The sequence below is a fragment of the Acinonyx jubatus genome, chromosome B4, assembly GCF_027475565.1.
Source record: "Acinonyx jubatus isolate Ajub_Pintada_27869175 chromosome B4, VMU_Ajub_asm_v1.0, whole genome shotgun sequence".
Classification (NCBI taxonomy): Eukaryota; Metazoa; Chordata; class Mammalia; order Carnivora; family Felidae; genus Acinonyx; species Acinonyx jubatus.
Window position 1 is genome coordinate 99,403,612 of NC_069387.1, and position 18,839 is coordinate 99,422,450.

Consider the following 18,839-nt stretch of genomic DNA (forward strand, 5'->3'; position numbering starts at 1 on the left):
AACTGTTACTTACATGAATAAGTGTATGAGAGAGGTGTAGATTAACAAAAAATCTTTATGTTATTACCAGTGTATAGTATTTTTGGAGTCTTAAGTAGAGGGATAGATGTATACATAGATAACGCTATGTAATAGTGGACCTAAATGCAGGTAAAAATAGTATAATTAATTTGAAAATATTATTTTGTCAATAAAATTTCTATAATATAAAATTGGTAGTCCTAGTTGAAATATTTGGTGAGCTTAAATTACGCATCATGAGGTCTTAAATAATTAGCACTAACAATATTTAATAACTGTTATATATAAAAGCTTTAAAGTCATTAAAGGCTTAAAAGATCATCATTAAAATACAGAAAAGTGGGAAAAGACTGAACTGGTACTGTCATTGTTTTTTTCTGAGACTTTCTCTTTCACATATATTTTTAGGAAAACTTTTCAAGTGTTATTAATGAAATCTAGTTGTTAAAATTATGAAATAGCAAATCCTTTGAGATCTGCATTAACAAAAACCATCTTATTAGAATGTTAATTTATATATAAATATTCTGCTTAATACTTGTATATACTCTGACAATTTAGATCTGTTAATGTTTCTACTATGATTATTTTCTCCGAATAGCCTTTTACCCGACACATACTAGAAATATCAGACACCTCTGTTTTAAAATTTTTGCTGTCATTGGAAAAAGGAATTATGTGGCTTCTGAAATACAGTGAACATTTAGTAGAATTATTGAGCTTTCCCAATTTTTGTTCTATATTTATTTTTGTTGTTTTAAATTTCTTTTATCTTTTACATTTATATATGTTGCATAATATTAAATTACTCATTTGGTGGCCAACAAGTTTAGGTTCAAACCTAACTGATGGTTCTATAATTTTGAATAGAAGTTATAAAATTCCCCAGGAAAATATTTCACTTTTTTAGTGGTTAAAAGCAGGTTAGAAAGGCTCCAGTTTGTTCTTTTTATGTCTCTTCCTTTTCATGGGACATCCTTTATTAACATAAACCCATTGGTCTTCATTTATCTTCTAAAAGTATATGAATGCTCAAAATGATTTTCTAAATTAATTAAATATGCATATTAATAAAACCAGAGATTTTTTTAAAACCGCTATGATCATCCAGGGGTACATGTGAACATTAATACTTTCTTACTGTAGCCTCTTATCGATCAGACTAATTCTTCTATATCATGGCCACTGTGAGAAGGTTTGGCGGGGACAGGATTCTCATTCTCATTGTATATGAATAATGCCACTGTGGACTCCATGTGACATTTATAAACCATCAGAGAGCAAGAAATCAGAATAGTTTGTTAATGCCCCTAAACTACAAAAAGGAGGCATAAAACCCTGACCTCACAGGAGGATGTATATTTTATTGCCAACAGCATGTTTTATTTAGAATGTGATTATAGGTTTCATAGCCTTATTTCAGACTTTACTTCCATCTCTACTCCTAAGTTTTAAGTTATAACTACAAGAGAAAAAAAGCTAGAGTCAGATTGTAGCTTACTTTGTACATTTAACTTTTTATTCAATATTAGAAACGTTTATAAAGGAGCTTGATGTATTTCTAATAGGATTTATACATTTACATTTATTCAGTTATGTTATCTAATGTCATGGTCTTTATTATTTGTTAAAATATAATATGAGTTATAAATAAAAGAATTGGAGTATTAAAAATTAATACGATGTTGACTTTATGATATATATGTGTACGATATATCTATCTACGTCCATCTATCTATATTTATAGATAGATAGCTATATTAATAAATTTATTGTTGGGTGATTTAGGACTGCTATAAATCCAGTTGCCATTACAAAGTACACCCATACCATCCTGATTTATAATGCAGGACAACCAACATTTAGGTGGCTTTTTTTCTCCACTTCAGAGCCATCACTATGTTGATAACAGCTGTGTATTTGTGAGGGCAGCAGAGTGCTAATCAAATGATCAGCACAAGACAGCCCGTTTGTAGGAAGAAGCAAACTCCAGAAAAATTGCAGTTAAGGATCAGCAAAGAGTATTGCTCATCCAAGTTTTGTTCTCTGTACCCCCCATCCCGTGACTCAGTCCCTGAAGCTCCGAGCTATTCGGAAATGCTACGTGTCAGAAATTCACAAGTGACTGAGAGACTCTCGTTGCATTTCCATCTTCACAGATTTAGTCTAAGACAATGGCAACTAGAATTTCAGTTGTAAAACAAATAATAAAAAGGAAAACCACATTCATTTGTATGTGTTTACTGTTTGTATATTTTCCCTTTGATACAGAAATAAGAAATGGAAACTTAAAAGCCATTCTAGGGCTGTTTTTCAGTTTGTCTCGCTACAAGCAGCAACAACACCATCAGCAACAGTATTACCAATCCTTGGTGGAGCTTCAGCAGCCAGTCAGCCACGCCTCCCCTCAGGCAGAAGCCAGTCAGGCCAAAAGCCAGCAAGATATGCAGTCCAGGTAAGGAGGGAAGCAGAGATGTGTTTGGAATCAACGTGTCTAGATACAACTTGTTTTTAAATGAGTTTTTGTTTGTGAGTTTGAAAAACCGATTTATGTCGTTGTATCAGTGTTATGATATTTTTTGACTAATGTGACACAAGTTAAAACCACTTTTCTTTTGGTTGGATGAACAACATTTATCACTTCGGGGATGCAATATTTGTGTTTGTTTTCTAGAGATGATTATGGTTTGTATCAAAGTGTGTGAAATGTCTTTTTTGTCAGCGATGTGGCGGGTTATTTCCTTCTGCAAATTATTACTTAGAATGTGCTATTGAGTCCTACTCTGTACTCCTACTCTCTACTCAATTATCTTTGAGTCTTTTGATAAATTCATTAAGTCTGTCAGAAGTTTCAGATCTGTTAAACATAGGGATTTGAGTGTTTGGGGACATACTGTTTTTAATGTATGATTGTGTGTGTGTGTGTGTATTTATAAACACACATGTATGTGTTCGTCTGACTTGATACTGTTGGCTCATTGTAGACACAGCCTGGGGTGAGGTGCTGACAAATCATGGCACCTTCCTTACCCTTCCTTTACTGCCGTTTTCCAATTTGGACTTTCTATCAGTCAGGGTTCAGCCAGAGAAGCAGAACCAATAAGGGATTAAGAGATTTATTGTGAAGAATTGGTTTACATGATCATGGGGACTCCCTAGGCAAGTCTGAAATCCTAAAGGCAGCCGAGCAGGAAAGGCAGGCTGAACTTCTCTCAGCATGAGCCAAAACTTTTATATACAGGTGGAATTTCTTCTCTCAAGTAAGCTTCCATCCTGCTCTTAAGACCTTTCAAGTGGGGAATCAGACCTACCCAGATTATCTCGGATAATCTCTCTTAAAGTCAGCTGCTGTGGATTTTAGCCACATCCACAAAATACTTTCACAGCAGCACCTAGATTAGTGTTTGATTGAATAAGTGGGACTGAGTTGACACATCAAAAAATCATCACAGAATGAAATTAAGTTAACAAGTTTCATGCATACTGCTCACTTTTTCCTCATCAATGACCAGGGTATCAGGTCATTAGCTCTATTGTGTAAATAGCTGATTGTTTCTCTTTAGTGGGGTGAATGTCCAATATGAAAATACTCACCATGTTGAAGAGTATATATACATATCAAACATATGTAAATATGTAACTTTTTCCATCTTAGAAGACAAACCTGAAACTTAGTAACACTCAGTTTACCTTGAATTTGTTTTTGATATTTAGTATTGACTCAAAAAGTTAAAGTCCAAATTACATTCACAAAGCACACGCCCCATCCTTATTGTCAAATATTCAACAGTTCAGAAATCTTCTTCTCTTTCACCTGTCAACTAGCCCTTTCTTCACATTAGGCAATATTTCTTTTCTCTATATGAACATGTAAACTCTATTCCCTTTGGCAGATTTTATTCACTAATGAATTATTAAATCGATATAGAAAAATTAGAATTTTATCAAAAAATATAGGGTATACTACAGAGTTCATGGAGTGATAAAAGATATTTCTCATTACTCAATGCAGATATGTTTCTGTTCTTTAAGCTCGTCTGGGCTATTTATGATGTAAGTGAAATTATGCAAAAGTCAAAGTGAAAAAAAATACAGAGTAAGTTCTTTGGATTTCCTTAAGAATGGAGAGGAGTGGGGGAAGGAAATAGCTTTTTTTTATGTATTATTATTTGGAGGAGTTGGTAGAAAGAGATCTAGGTTGTAAAAACTGCCAGAAATAATAATTCCTAGAGTTTGGTGTAAGTTACTTAAACCACGGACAAAAGGCAGGAATAGTAGTGGAAAAAACATAGGAAGTTAAGTGGTATGTATTGTAGAAAACATGTGACCTCTGGAAGTGATATGGAGTATCATTTGTCTTTGCTTTACCTCATTCTATTTCTGTATCTGCCATGTGGAATTTCTTGCCCAGAAGTTCTCAGTGGTTATGACCCTTTTGGGGAGATTGTTTTTCTCATTCTTACTGGATATGCATGACTGTTATGGAATTGTGTTTTTTTAAGATACAAAACCCTATATAGCAGGCATGGTAATTTTACACCATTTTGGGGAGAGCCTGCTTATTTTTTTCTCTGAAAGGTTTTGAGGAGTATTCTTTTCACTGGTATCCTTTAAGACTGAGGCACACTCCTAAATAATTTTTTCTTATGATAAATTTAATTACTTTTAATTACTTTCTAGACCAATAATTTATAAATGTGGAGTACTTGCTGTAGTAAATATAGCACTTATGTCTCTGATGTAGAGGGGCTACAAGTCTTAATTTTAATAGAATTTATTATATGTTTTGAAGAATATTATTTCAAACATTAATACTTATTTCCATTTGTATAGATTTGGTCAGAGAATGGCCTATGAATTAGAATTTATGTGGACTTATGTACAACAATCGTTGTATGTATTTTTCAAAAGCCCGTAGTGATAATATACATAAGAAAGGATATCTCCTATATGTCTTTATAGTAGAACCAAGATAATTAATGCAGAAAAAAATAACCCAGTGACACATTTATCTTCATTCTCCTGAAGTGTGAGTCATGAGTCATGATTTATGAAGCCTTTCTGTTGATTCTAAATCTCTTCCCAAATAAATAGCTTAAATAACTGGTTGCTATAGTATTCTGGATATTTAGCCAGAAAATGTTCTTATATTTTTCTCTGTCAACTCCAAAAAAATTTTAAGGGCACATTGTTTCAGTTCAGTGAGAGTTTTATTTTGTTTTATTCTTTTTGTTTATTTAAAATAAATTGATGTAACTGTATATATTCCCAGAGTATTTTATACATTAAGAATTTGTAACTTGGTTTTGCTATTTTAAAAATAGCTCCAAATGTTTTCAATCATTTGGAACATCTTTCATTTAAACAGACACTTTGACCTAAACGTTAATAAGTATACAAGAGAGAAAATAAAACATGGACCAAGAGGAATCGAGTGTGGGTAACAGAGTCTCCTTTTTTGGTTTCTCAGCTCTTTCTCCACTTTCGTGTGCATGTTTGTGGGTATGTAGGCTCACATACATGAGAGCATACCTGCATGTGTGCGTGTGTGTGTGTGTGTGTGTGTGTGTGTGTGTGTGTGTGTGTGTGTAAGTGTGTGTATCCTGCTCAGGTGGCAACAAGAAACTTGCCTCTAGAATCAAACTGCCTGAACCTGGATCCCAGTTCTCCCACTGCCTAATTGTGTGGCCTGGGGCAACTTGCCTGACGTCTCTGTGCCCATCTCATGAAGTTGTTTTTAGGTTCACTGGGTCAGTACAGCATAAGACACTGTGAACATATCTGGCACAGGTCACTCTCTGCTCAAAGCCTTGCAATGGTTTCAAGTAGCCCAGGTTTTCTCCCACCTTAGGCAATGTGTTCTTGCTGATCCTTTGCCTGGAATACTCTGATAGCTGCTTGGCTAAATCTCTCATCTGCCTCAAGCCAGCCGCTCATCTGTTGCCTTCCCACTGATGCTTACCTAACCACCCTTTTAAACCTGCCTGCGTCCCATCTCTGCTCCCCATTGCACTTCGCCATACTTTTTCTTTTTTTCCTTAGCTTAGCCTTAATCAACCTTTAACCTCAATTCACTTCTTATATCCGTTATTTATTATTGCCACTTCTCTCTAAAAGGCAAGCACTATCAGTACAGTGAGATTTGTTATATCTTAATTACTGGTGTGGTAGTACTCGTAACAGTAATAATAATAGTAATAATTATAATAATAAGCACAGGGCCTTACACATAGTAGTTTTCTACGATTATTTCTGAAATGAGATAATGTAAGAATTAACAAATCTGTGTTCCACCTGTTTCCAATTTTAAATAGAAAGATGGGTAGTTGCAAGTGTAAGTAGTTCCAAATCACAATTGTGTATATTTATAAAATTAGTAGAATAAAAATAATTAAACATATCCTTGACTTGGGGTGGTCATGTTATTAAAATACAATTAGTTTCAAAATGATGTACAGTGGAAATTCTTATTATTCCTGGAATTATCCATTTGTAGTATCTATATTAAAATAAGGCGGGGACTCGGATTGTAAATTTCTTAAACGTTCCCCAGGAATACTTGGTTATATCTGGAGTGATAAAGCCTTGATTAATCAAGTCTTCAATTCTCAAAAATGTGAATATATTTAACATAAAAATTAAATTCTCTTTGTCAATGATGTTTGGAAGGACTTTGCATGAGTAAAGATTAAAGATCTTGCTGGATTATGTAATGTAAAGCATCCTATTTGCATTTATTTAATGTGAATATAAGACTAGTTCCTCCTATTTTCTGGCTTTTCTTTTTATTTTGAAAATAGTAAAGACCCTTTCTTAAACCAACTGGAAAAATATGAGAAATGTTTTAATAAAATTGATAAAAATCTTTAGTAAGAGTTGAAGTCATCGTTCTTTTCTGTAAATTTGAACTAGAAGATCAGAAGATACTATTTCTTTTTCTAGAAAAAAAGTAGAGAAGAATGCTTTAATTTTCAAACTCAGAAAATTCATTTGATCAGTAGGTATGTTTTGGGCATTCAGGTTATTTCTGCTTATCATACTTTTCCATGTGTTGAGTTTTGACCATAGAGTTCTAGTTGACATGGAAGATGACAGGAAGTTTAATTTCACCCAAATCTTACACAATGTCTGACACATGAGACCGGCCAGGAATGAGCAGAATGCATATCATGAATGGATAATCTTCCTAAGAATATCTGGTAAATCACTGTAGTGAAAGAAGATTATAAAACAAAAAATTATTTTTCTTATGTCTTGGTCCAGCTATACATGAAGTGTTAATATGATACTATGTGTAAAAGATGATGATTTTTATTTGCTAAAAGCTTTAAGAAAGAGGGTTTTTTTTCTTAAAATGTGGACCTTTTTGCTTAATTTTTATCCAGATGATTAAATAACTTCCTTCCTGTTATTACATAGTGAATTTTACCAACTTGCAAATAGTGATCACTGAATCACATGAACAGAGATTTCATGTTTTATAGAAATAAAACATGTGAAAAAGAAAAGAAATTAAGTGTAAAAGTAGAAATAGGTAAGAAATCACATAGATCATAGAAGTAAGAAAGGCAGCGACAAAGATATATCTTTCTGAACTACCATAACAGCTATTTTGAGAATTGGGGAGATTATGATTTCCGCAGCTGATCATTTGCCCTTCTGCTTCTCATTTGTAGGAGAAAATCAAATATGTGTCCACTTGCAATTTATACGAACTATCTCAGAGGACTCGCACGCCAAATAGCAAAATCTATGGACACGTGTTCTTTGAGTGACTTATCTATTCCCTGTGCAGCCCCTTGAAAAGGTTCCCGCGACCCCCGCCACACACGTTGCTCTTGGAACCCTCTTTCCATTGAGGACATTTGCCTGTCTCTTTTCCAGGAAACATCATTTCCTTCTGGGGGATTCACTCAGAAACTGGGACGGCTTACAGCTTTTCAGCCTGGGGTTATAAATCTTGCAAAGTATATTAAGGAAGTTTAATTTAAGATGACAGGAAGGCTCTGGTAATTTAAGCCCTCGTGAACCTGGCTTCAATTAGTTTCTTAACTCAGCTCTGTGTTGTGGCCTATAGTGTGCTCTTCAAAAAAGTCAGTGAATCAATTAAACTTTAAACAAACGAAACGCAAAGGACATTTATGAATATTTTTTAAGTGGGACTTTTTCTTTTCTAGAGAGGAATAATTGAAGGGATAGAGAGTTTTTGTTAATTGCCTGATTTAGGAAACCAAGAGAGTGCAATAATAAAAGAGCATATAATACGCACATACACAGTTTGCTTACGTTGTGCTTTTATTTCACTGTTTAAAAGGCTTGACGACTACTCATACTTCTGTTGTTATAGATGAAACAGCATCTATACAGTTTTGGTTATTTTAGAGTCAGGCAAACGTGGCTTTAAATTCTGCCTGCCAATTCCCAGTGTTGTGGCATTGAGCAAATGATTTTAACCTGTTCAAATACCAGTGTTCTTACCTCTACTATTGGAATGGAAGTAACTGCCTCATGAAGGCATTGAGAAGTCCTCAGAGAGTGATTCATGTATAAAGTGCCTCCTTAGCACAACACTTGGCATGTAATAGACACTCAACTCAGCTACTGACGCTATACCTTCTCCCCCTTAAATATCGTGTCATATGTATAATAAAATATATTGACCCATGTTAGAAACCTCAAGTCAGCCTCGTCTCTCCCTTCTCACTTTCTCTGATCACTTCTGTCCATTCCACTTCTAACTTGTATTTAAATATGTGAAAGTAATTCAAAGTAATAACATCCTCATTATTAAAAACAACGACCTGATGCTCAGACCGTCTCATGCCCAGTCTGATAAACCCTTTAGTTATTATTAAAGAGGTAAACACTTTAATTATTTCAGGTATTTCCTTTGGTAGTTACTCCCATATAGCTAAATAAAATACTTCTACACTAGTTTGTATTCATTAATTTGGTCATTCTCTTTTGATTCACACACTCCCCATCTCTCCCATCCTCCATTAATGTGTTCAATACATATTTTTTAAGCACTTAGCATTCTTCAGACACTCTTCTGGGCACTTGAGATACAGCAGAGGAAAAAAGAGATTAAAGAATCCTTGCCCTCTTGAAGCTTACATCTACCCTAGTGATGGGAGACAATAAAAAATTAAAATATGTATCACTAACTGGACAGCTGATGGTGGAGAAAAACAAACCAGAAAAAAAGATGCTGTGTAGAAGCCATATTCCTGCAAATTTAAATATGGAGCCCTCACTCAAATGACATTGAGCAGAGGAGGTAAGAGAATCAGCAGTGTGGCTATCTTGGGAGAGAGAGTTTCAAGCTGACAGAAGACAAGAGCTGAGACCTTGAGTTAGGAGCTTGTCTGGTTTATTTTAAGAAGAGTAAATAACCCAGTTGGGATGGATCAGAGGGAAGGAGGCAGGAAAAGAGTAGGATTAATTCAGATGAAGAGCAGGGAGACACTAGCATGATGTGACCCTTTTGCCACTGCAAGGACATTGGATTTTATTCCAGGAGAAATGGGAAGCCACCATATTCCATAAAGAGGTGTAAACAGGTATAAAAATCAAGGGGTCACTCTGGCTGCTTTGTTGGAAATAGTTTTTAATGGGGAGAAGGTAAAAACAAGAAGGGAAGAAGGTCATGGAGAAAAGCTTGGAGTACCATATTGAAAGTGGAGAGGAAGTTAAGTTCAAAATAGGTTTTGAAGACAGTGTCAGTAGAATTAGCTGACAGATTTGAAGTGGGATTGGTAAACAGAGAGGAGATTCTCATTGGAAAGGCAATTCCATTTACTGCAAAGGGAAAGAATGTGGGAGGGGCAGATTTGGTATGGAGAAAGATATTTACTTATCGACATGTCGATTTTATGATGTCTACTAGGTATATACAAGAGGAAATACGAAGAAGGCAATTGGAATTGCAAGACTGTATTTAAGGGACAGGTGTAGGCCATATATGAACATTCTATGAATACAAACATATAGAAATTATAAAAACTGTGAGCCTAGATACAATAAAGTCACCAAAAATCTGTATGCAGATGAAGAGAAGATGAGGACTGGGGCCAAGAGCCAGACTGTATTTAGACAATGAGTGATTGCAAGACCTGCTAGAGGAAACTAAAAAAAGGGCAGCCTGTAGAGTCAGAAGAAAACCAGAATTTGTTTGCCTGGAAAGCAAGTGAAGAAAGTAGGCTAAGGAGAAGGAGGAGATTAATAATAATAATTTATATGTAGCCCCAGTCACCATTCTAAGTACTTTATATACTTATTAATTATTCCATTCCTCACAGCAACCCTCTGATATAGCTATTGTAAGTAATCATAGTTATCAGATTAAAAACGAAACTGGAAATCGAAAGACCAATTAGATTGCACAAAGTTTCATGGTTACTGAACTGTATATTTAATCCAGGCGATCTGGCTACAGAGTTTGTGGTTCTAACCATTGCCTACCTACCTGCAGAATGTCAACTACCTCAAAACTTGCACAAAAGCAGGATGAGCACTAAGATCTGATTCCTGGATTTTTCATTGGAGACTGATGAGAGCTATTCAGTGGAGTGGTCGCTGTGGTAACTTGATGAGAATCAAGGAGAAATGGACAATCAATGGAAAAGGAGAGAGAGAGGAATTAGAGGTGGTCATTAGTGTGTGGACAGGTCTTCCTAGGATTGCTACTTATGTAGTGAAATTTCACTCTTTTTAGCTCTTTTATTGTTTAACTTTGTAACTTTATATAATGAAGGAACATCTTTGCTTCTCTCTCACTCAACTGTAGAATATCTTTGGGTGTTCTGTATTATAAAATATGGCTATTAACATTTCTATTCAGTTCTCCGCCTCCACTAACAATTTCCATCCTCTGTCATCTGCACTCTTAAAATTAAGGCTCATAAGATTTACATTCTATTTTGTACAGATTGATTCCAAGATTTTTCAAACCAACGGAGTACTTCTATAATGGGTATTAGAAATATGTTCTGCGGAATCAAAACATATACTGTGATTCTTTCCTTTTCAACATCTGTCTTGAGTTTCTATTGAAAGTTGATATTTGTTTGAATGCAGTCAGTAACTAATAGACAATTTTAAGAATGGTCTAGGGTTGCTCTGTGCTGACAGTGCAGAACCTGCTTGGGATTCTCTGTCGCCCTCTTTCTCTGTCCCTCCCCCACTCACCCTGTCTCTGTCTCTCTCAAATAAATAAACTCAAAAAAAAATTGAAATAATGAGCCAATGTTCATTTAATGATGCTTTAGAAGGATGAGTCCAGGTGTATTGAGGAACCCCTCCATGCCAGCATTCCTTTTCTTGGATTATTCAGTTGTTGGTAGTTAAAATTGCTTCTTGTTTGTTTGGAAGGTGAATTAATTGGTTTGTTTATATCCGGCCATAGAGCGGTCATTGATAGTGATTGATGTGGATATTTGATTAATCTCCTTTTTGTAGTCTCTTCATTTTACCTCCAATTTCCTAGTCCAGCTTTCCTCCTTATTCTTCTAGACTGAATCCTCCCTGCATGTGTACACTGGGATGAAGCTTCTCTTCCTATGTATTTTCCATTAACATTACTCCATTTATTTTCAGTTTTTCAAACTCTGTTGAAGTCTCTTGTCCATTGATGTCTCTTCTATCCTGTTATTCTTGATGTTGTGAACTTAAACCTTCATCATTCCCTTTTAAGCGTGCTAATGGCATCACATTAGGGAAAACAATAACATGAATTTGAGTCTCAGAAGGCATGGACGGAATCATTTCTGGTTCTGATAACTTTCTTTTTTCTTCTCTAAAAAAAAATAAAAATCCATTAACTGAGTCTAAGTCTCCAGATGGATAATAAAAATATTGTAGTTCTACCCTACTTTTTCAAGGGAGTTAGGAGAAGATAATATATAAAGTATTAGACTGCCTACTAATTTCGATTTTAACTTAAGACTTGTGTTTTTTGACATAAATGTATAAGTAAAAACAATAGTTAGCCAGTGTTTTATAGTTTGCTCTTAAAACAACCAACAATGTGATTTGTGTATCATTGTATCCTGTGACTCAGGATAACTTGCAATTTATTTCTTCAACATTTTACCATAGGACATTTTCACATCCTTTTTATATATTTTACAAACATTGTCTCCCAAACACTAGATGTTGTTTGGTTCGATTTGATTTTTAGTATGTATGGGGGCACTTCTCAAATAGAGCACTGATAATGTAGACTTAATTATTATACCTCCGGTTATACCATATGAAATTATTTTATATTAATCTGTTTTCCACTAGAGACTGCATTCAACTTACTGACTTAACAATAGAGAATGCAACTGTCATAATAACTATAATAATCATGCCAGTATGACCATTGAATTATTTTCCCATAGTTAGAGCTACATAGAAAACCAAATAGTAATCAGGGGATGACAGGGTGAGCACCGAGTTAGATTTAGGGGACTTGTAAACATTTCTGTAGCTGAGACAGTCTTGCCTATGAGACTTCAACCATTAGTCAAGGGTCCCTCCTTATCATAAAGCACACTGTTAACATTTGCCTCTTCATATTCCATTTCCTGAGCTTCCCCTTCTGACAACCCCCAGAGACTCCCCCTTTCTGACTGACCTCTTAGTCTGAAAAGATGTACAAACACAACCAGCCCTCTTTCCCTGCAAGAACTGTCAGGTAGACTCTGGACCAAAGCTCACCATCAGAGATATTTTGAGACCACAGCCACTCCTTCATAACATGAAACTGAATGTATTGATGATTACATTTGTTTTGCAATAAATTGAGAATAGTCCAATTATAAGAACTCTAAAAAATTGACTTTTTCCTAGATCTTCAAACTGTGTAAGCATTCAGTTACATAATTATTTTATAAGTATAATAAAGTCATTTTCAGAAACATGTACTAAGAAATAGTTAACATATTTTGTGCTTATTACAACACTTTTTAAGTCTTACAAGTATTAAGTAATTCAGATTTTTCACTAATCAGGGTAGTCTTTACCAAAGTAGTCAGGGTCCTCTGTGTGTGTGTGTGTGTGTGTGTGTGTGTGTGTGTAGTTGCATTAAAATGAACTTTTGGAATGGAGCATTCAATTTATTGTAATACAATTTTACTCCATGCTGAAAATTATAAGTGGCAAAGATCCATGGAGCAAGATAGTGCTTTGAGCTATGTGTAAGTAAAAGCATTGTTGGGAAATTTCATTTATGGTAAGATTGTGAGAGAAATATGAGCCTGGTTTCCTGAGTTGCCCTTTATCCTGAAGTTCTACGTTCCTAAAAAAGCATGAGACTTTGATGTGGTAATATCTTACACAGGCATCTCCCTCTCTAGTTACCGTTTTGAGATCCCACAAAAACAGACCATGCAGGTGGCCTTATTAACTGTCAGTTGAAATTTAAGATAACACAGAGGTTATAATCTATTTACATACCATATGTCGCTAATGGGATAAGTTATCACAGTAACCTGTCTCACATATAATCAGGATGATATTTCAGCCACCCAGCTACTAAAAAGAAACACATGTGGATGAAAGCTAAGTTTCTGACTCATCTATGGATTAGGCAATAACTGTTTTCAGTGATGTCTCAGCTAAATTGAAGCATAGGGACAGAGTATTTTTATCACATACTCTGATGGTGAGTATAGTTGTTGCAGAATATCTTAAATATTTCTGAAGGAACATATTTGGTTTTGAGGCGCAAAAGATATTTTTACAGAAGTGGTTGAACACCTTCATCTTTCTTAGAGCCAATAGCTTGTCAGTTACCATTTTATAACACTGCACAAGGATCCTATAAAAGGGAAAATCTTTATAATAAAGGAAGAATTTGGTGTAGAGAATTCTTTGAATCTTAATTCTGAATGCATGGGTTTTTATCTACTCTTAGCAATTATAGGATATATAAGGATATATATTTTAATCTATTTCAGTCTTAAAATGTTAGTGGATGTGCTTTCCTATCTTCAAAACTTTTTATTTTGTTGTATCTATTGTTGTCTAAAAATCTTTTAAGACTTTGTTCCCATGGACTTAGTTATAATATATGTTGGGTGACTTCTTCCAGATCTCAAGCTATTTTCAGTGTATTTGGAAGGGAATAATTTCTAACTTTTTAACATGATAACAATAAAAGTACAATTGGGATTTATAAATTGTCCACTAAAACCCATATCCAGGAAATTTCTTACTTTCTATTTTGTGATTTCTTTGTAGGTCTCCTTGGTCCCTTGGGAATAGTGCCGTTAAAAAGACAAATGTGATTTTATGATTAAGTGTGTTTTTCTCTTTCTTTGAGAATCAAAAGCACAAAATGTCTGACTACATAAGGGTTCTGTAGAGGGATTTTTACTCATAATATGTTTATGTGACTATAAGACTTAATGGTAAATAGACAAGAGAGGAATAAAGGGTGCTTCCAAAGTAATTTTCTCTCAAGTTTCTTAATATAGATGAGGAGTTAAAAGAATGTATGTACATGAAAAATTGCCTTTATATTCTACCTTACTCTAAAAAACTTAGTTTACTCAATCACTTTTGTATTAAGTACATAAATTTTAACTCTTTTGTGCTTGATCTTTGTTTTAATGAGTACATCACTGTGCAGTTGGGCTTAGTCAAAGAATGCTGTATGGAAATGAAATGAAATATTTTAATGAAAGATGATATTGTTCCTAATGATTCTTCATATGTTACATTAGAGCCCAGTATTCTTTTTCATTGGTGACTTAAAATTTCAGCTGTGACCTTTTAGCAAACAAAGAGTCAGTCCCCACTGTGTGCCAAGAATTATGTTCGATGTGTGGTTGAGGTATGGTGATGATTTTACCATTCAAATTGCTGACAATGTAATAGAAAACCTAGATATTTAAACAGATAGTTCAATCAGGGTTTGCTAACTAATCCAACAGAGTTACTCAGTGACCACAGTTAGAGGAAAGAGCTCATATGAAGTCACTGATGAATTAAATGCCATTTATATTCAGGAAACTGCAAGTATGTGGACAAGGAAACAGTGTGAATAGAAGTGTGTTCTGAGTATCCATTGCTGTTCAAAAAAATATCCCAAATATAGATGTGCAAAGCAATAACCATTTGATTATACTCATGAATTTTGTGAGCCCAGGAGCCAGACAGGGCACCGTAGAGATGGCTTGTCTCTGCCCCACAGTGTTGAGGACCTCTACAGGGAAGGGTGGAGTGGCTGGGGTGTCACAGACTGCTGGGAGGCAGAACATCTGTTGCTGGAGAACCCACTTCCAAGGTGACTTTTTCACTCAATGTGTCTGGCAGCTTAGTGGGAATAGTGATTACACAAAGCTTCCCCCAGCACGGCAGTCGCAAGGACATTGTACTTCTCACATGGTGACCTGTTGGTCAATGGAGTGACAAGCCCACCCAAATTCAAGGAAAGTGTCAGTGGAACAAAGATTTCACCTCTTAATGAAAGGAGCATCAAAGAATTTATTATAGTTCTATGTTTAAATTGCCACAGGGTGTGATGAAAGATAAGACTAGAGAAGCAGGCAGAGGTCAATTTATGGAGGCTTTGGATGTTATGTCTAGGAGTGGGGACTCATTTCTTGAACGTAAAGGACAATTGTCTTGGAGATTTTTTTTTTTAGCAGAGAAAAAATGATGCCATTTATAACTTAGGAACATGATCTTGGTGACAGAGTAGAGAAAAGATGTGCATTCGGGGGAGGATTGGGAGGGACCCTGCAGCTATAGTGGCAGGAAAATGAACAGTGTAATGTTAATAGACATGAGGTTCTGACTAGGAAATGGACTTGGGGATTGTTTGGAGATAAGGGTGAAATAAAATTATCATCTTTCTTTCTTTCTTTCTTTCTTTCTTTCTTTCTTTCTTTCTTTCTTTCTTTCCTTCTGACTCATTGGATAGCGATATATTTCAGTAAGGAAAAAAACAATACAATCATCAAAACAGATGAAGGAAATGGAGAGAAAAAAGTTCAGCCTTGGCCTTCAAGTTGATATTTCAATGGGACCTCTAGATGGCGGTGCCTTATGCGTGGCTCTGGAGCCCAGTAGAGAGGTCAGGGCCAGAGATGCAGGCATGGGAACTTTGTTTAACCATGTTTTATTGATTGAAACAATAGAAGTGGAAGAGATTGCTCAGGGAAAAAGGATAAAGCTGGGGGGAAAAGGGAGCAAACTCAGAGCAAACTTCGGACAACCGCATTTGAGAGACTTCCTTTTGATTGTTTTGCAATACATTTGGAGTTATGGTAGTTTATTTGATATCTTCTTAAAGACAAATTGTTTTTGTTGTTGTTATTGAGGAATGCCTCAGCTTTTGAGACATTTTAACCTTGTCTTTCAAATTGTGAAATCTAGAGTACAAATCTTTTTTTTTTTAATGTTTATTTATTTTTGAGAGAGAGAGGGGCAGACTGCAAGCAGAGGGAGTGGCAGAGGGAGTGGGAGGCACAGAGTCAGAAGCAGGCTCCAGGCTCTCAGCTGACAGCACAGAGCCCGATGTGGGGCTCGAACCCACAAACCGTGAGATCATGACCTGAGCCGAAGTCCATCGCTTAACTGACTGAGCCACCCAAATGCCCCAAGAGTACAAATCTAAAACAGAATGGTGGTTGAAATATTAAAGTAAATTTACTATATTTTATAAGCACATCAAAACTGTATTTTCATCTAACCACTATATTACAAACTTAACATTTGTTAAATTCTGTATTTGACACACTTTTTGGATTATATACAGTGTTGAGAATTATGGGTTCTGAAAGTCTCTCCCTGTGCATGTTACTTTGGGAATGTTGTTTCTTGGATGTCCTTTGGGGACCTACAGGGATTCATACTGTTGAGCTCAGGAAACAAGAAGAGTGAATAGGATCCAGGGGATGTTGGAGGGAGAAAAGGACTTAATTTGCTTTCCACAAATCATGGTCCCAAAGTAATTATAAATTTGGAGACCAAGAGCCAGGTTAAAAGCTCAACTACTATACTAAGAGGTCCATGCTTGTGAGATTTAAGAGTAAGAATGTAGTAACCTCAAAAGTGATAGGTGAGAACCAAAGGGCATGGCGTGGGGAAGACCAAGCACAAGAGAGCAGAGGAATTGTAGGGATCGAGGAACATAGTTATGTTGTACTGAATTCACCAGAATATTTAGAGGTTCCTGTGAGGACTTAGTTCATTCAGGGACTCTCAAATGTACACCTGAATCCCACTGAATTTTCTTTTCAACTGGCATAGCACTTATGTAAGCCAGACACCCTTTGAAGTGACTTACAGTTCAAACCTTATAAAAACTTGAGGTAGGCAAAGTTGTCATCCTCATTTAACAGATGAGGAAACAGGCAAAGAGAATAGCAACAGCTAAGCCGGGATTCAGATAGAGCAGCCTGAGTCGAAATCCTGTGCTACTAACGCATATACTAGATTTTACTACTGACATTGGAGTTCAATAATTTAGAGAAAATGAAAAATTTAATGTATCACTTTTATGTACCTGCCTAATATTTGCATGTTGCTCCTTTCAAGCTTGAAGTAAATTCAGTTTCCATTGAATATCAAATTATACTTTTTAGAAAGGAGTTTGAATTAGTATATTTGGTTTTAAGTGTTATACTTCTCACAGTAAAACCTAAACCATGCATGTGTAAATCTTATTTTTTAAATTGAATTTTTCTAGCCCAGTGCCAGTACATATGGGCAGTCAATAAAAGTCTTTAATGATTAATTAACCTGTTGATTACATCAATACATACATGCTTATTAGAATAAATACAACATAAAACTGAATCAAATTTCATAATATCTATATCTACCTTCCACTGTAAAAACTCTGAGGAATGTGCAGTTAATTTCCTCTTAAAGTGATCTTGACTTTAGCTCCACTGTAAAGGTGAGTTTATTCACCACTGAGTATACATCTTTCCAGTATATCCTGTTAATTCATTCACCCTGTGACTAGTGACATGATTGAGAAGTCGAGTCTTTATTTTTTCCATTCATACACTATGCCAGGGATGTTCAGTCTGCTTTTCCTACTCTGCATGTATGTAACTATCCTGTGCAACTCAAGCCAGAGAACCAGGAGCCTTCCTAAATTCTTCCCTTTTCTTCAGTTCCTCCAGGTACAATTAACTTCTCTCATTAATCATTTACTTCTGTTTCCTGTGCCTCTGTCTTCATTCAGACACTCTTCAAATCTAGCCTGAATTATAGCAGTGATTTCCTATTTGGTCTCTGGGTTCCAGCCTTGACAAATACCCCAACTTTCTTCCTCCTCTAGTTCCTCCTTTACCCACCTAAGAGAAAGTCTCTCTAATCTGAGAATTTATCCTTTATTCTGCAGTCAACAGCTTTTGGTATTCCCTACTGCCTCAGGACAAAGGCCCAACTCCTTAACAAGTTGCTGTGGTTCTCCAGGTTCTTAACTGGGCAAATCATGGGTGTTAAAAGGATATCTGTAGAATCAATAAATAAGAATAAAATATTTTCAAATGTCATAATAAGTATGTTCAATTATCGTAATAATTAAACACAGCTCAAATATGAGTTGTTTCAACTGATATTTTTTTAGAAGAAACTTCGTAATAGCTGATGTAGATAAAGAATGACGGATTGTGTGAGACTCAGATATTATGTGTTGGTAACTTGTAATGATTCATGTGTTCTTTTTTTATGGGTCCAATTTGGTTTTGAAAATAAAAACTAAACATTAAGATTTTACATAATTTTTAAGATTATGTAACTTTCACTTCTGCATGGAGTTCTACTGTTCCCATAACTATAATAGAAATAGAACCTTCTATAAGAAT

The 18,839-nt window shown here is 35.3% G+C and overlaps 1 protein-coding gene across 6 annotated transcripts in view; it reads left to right on the forward strand.

Annotated features, from left to right (window-relative positions):
• Nucleotides 1-18,839, forward strand: part of NAV3 (neuron navigator 3) — a 373,689-nt gene that overhangs the window by 142,383 nt on the left and 212,467 nt on the right. For all 6 annotated transcript variants that reach the window (XM_027071189.2, XM_027071190.2, XM_027071191.2 and 3 more), the window contains exon 5: nucleotides 2,293-2,476. In XM_027071189.2, coding sequence (XP_026926990.2) covers nucleotides 2,293-2,476 — 184 coding nt within the window. The remainder of the gene's footprint in view (nucleotides 1-2,292; nucleotides 2,477-18,839) is intronic.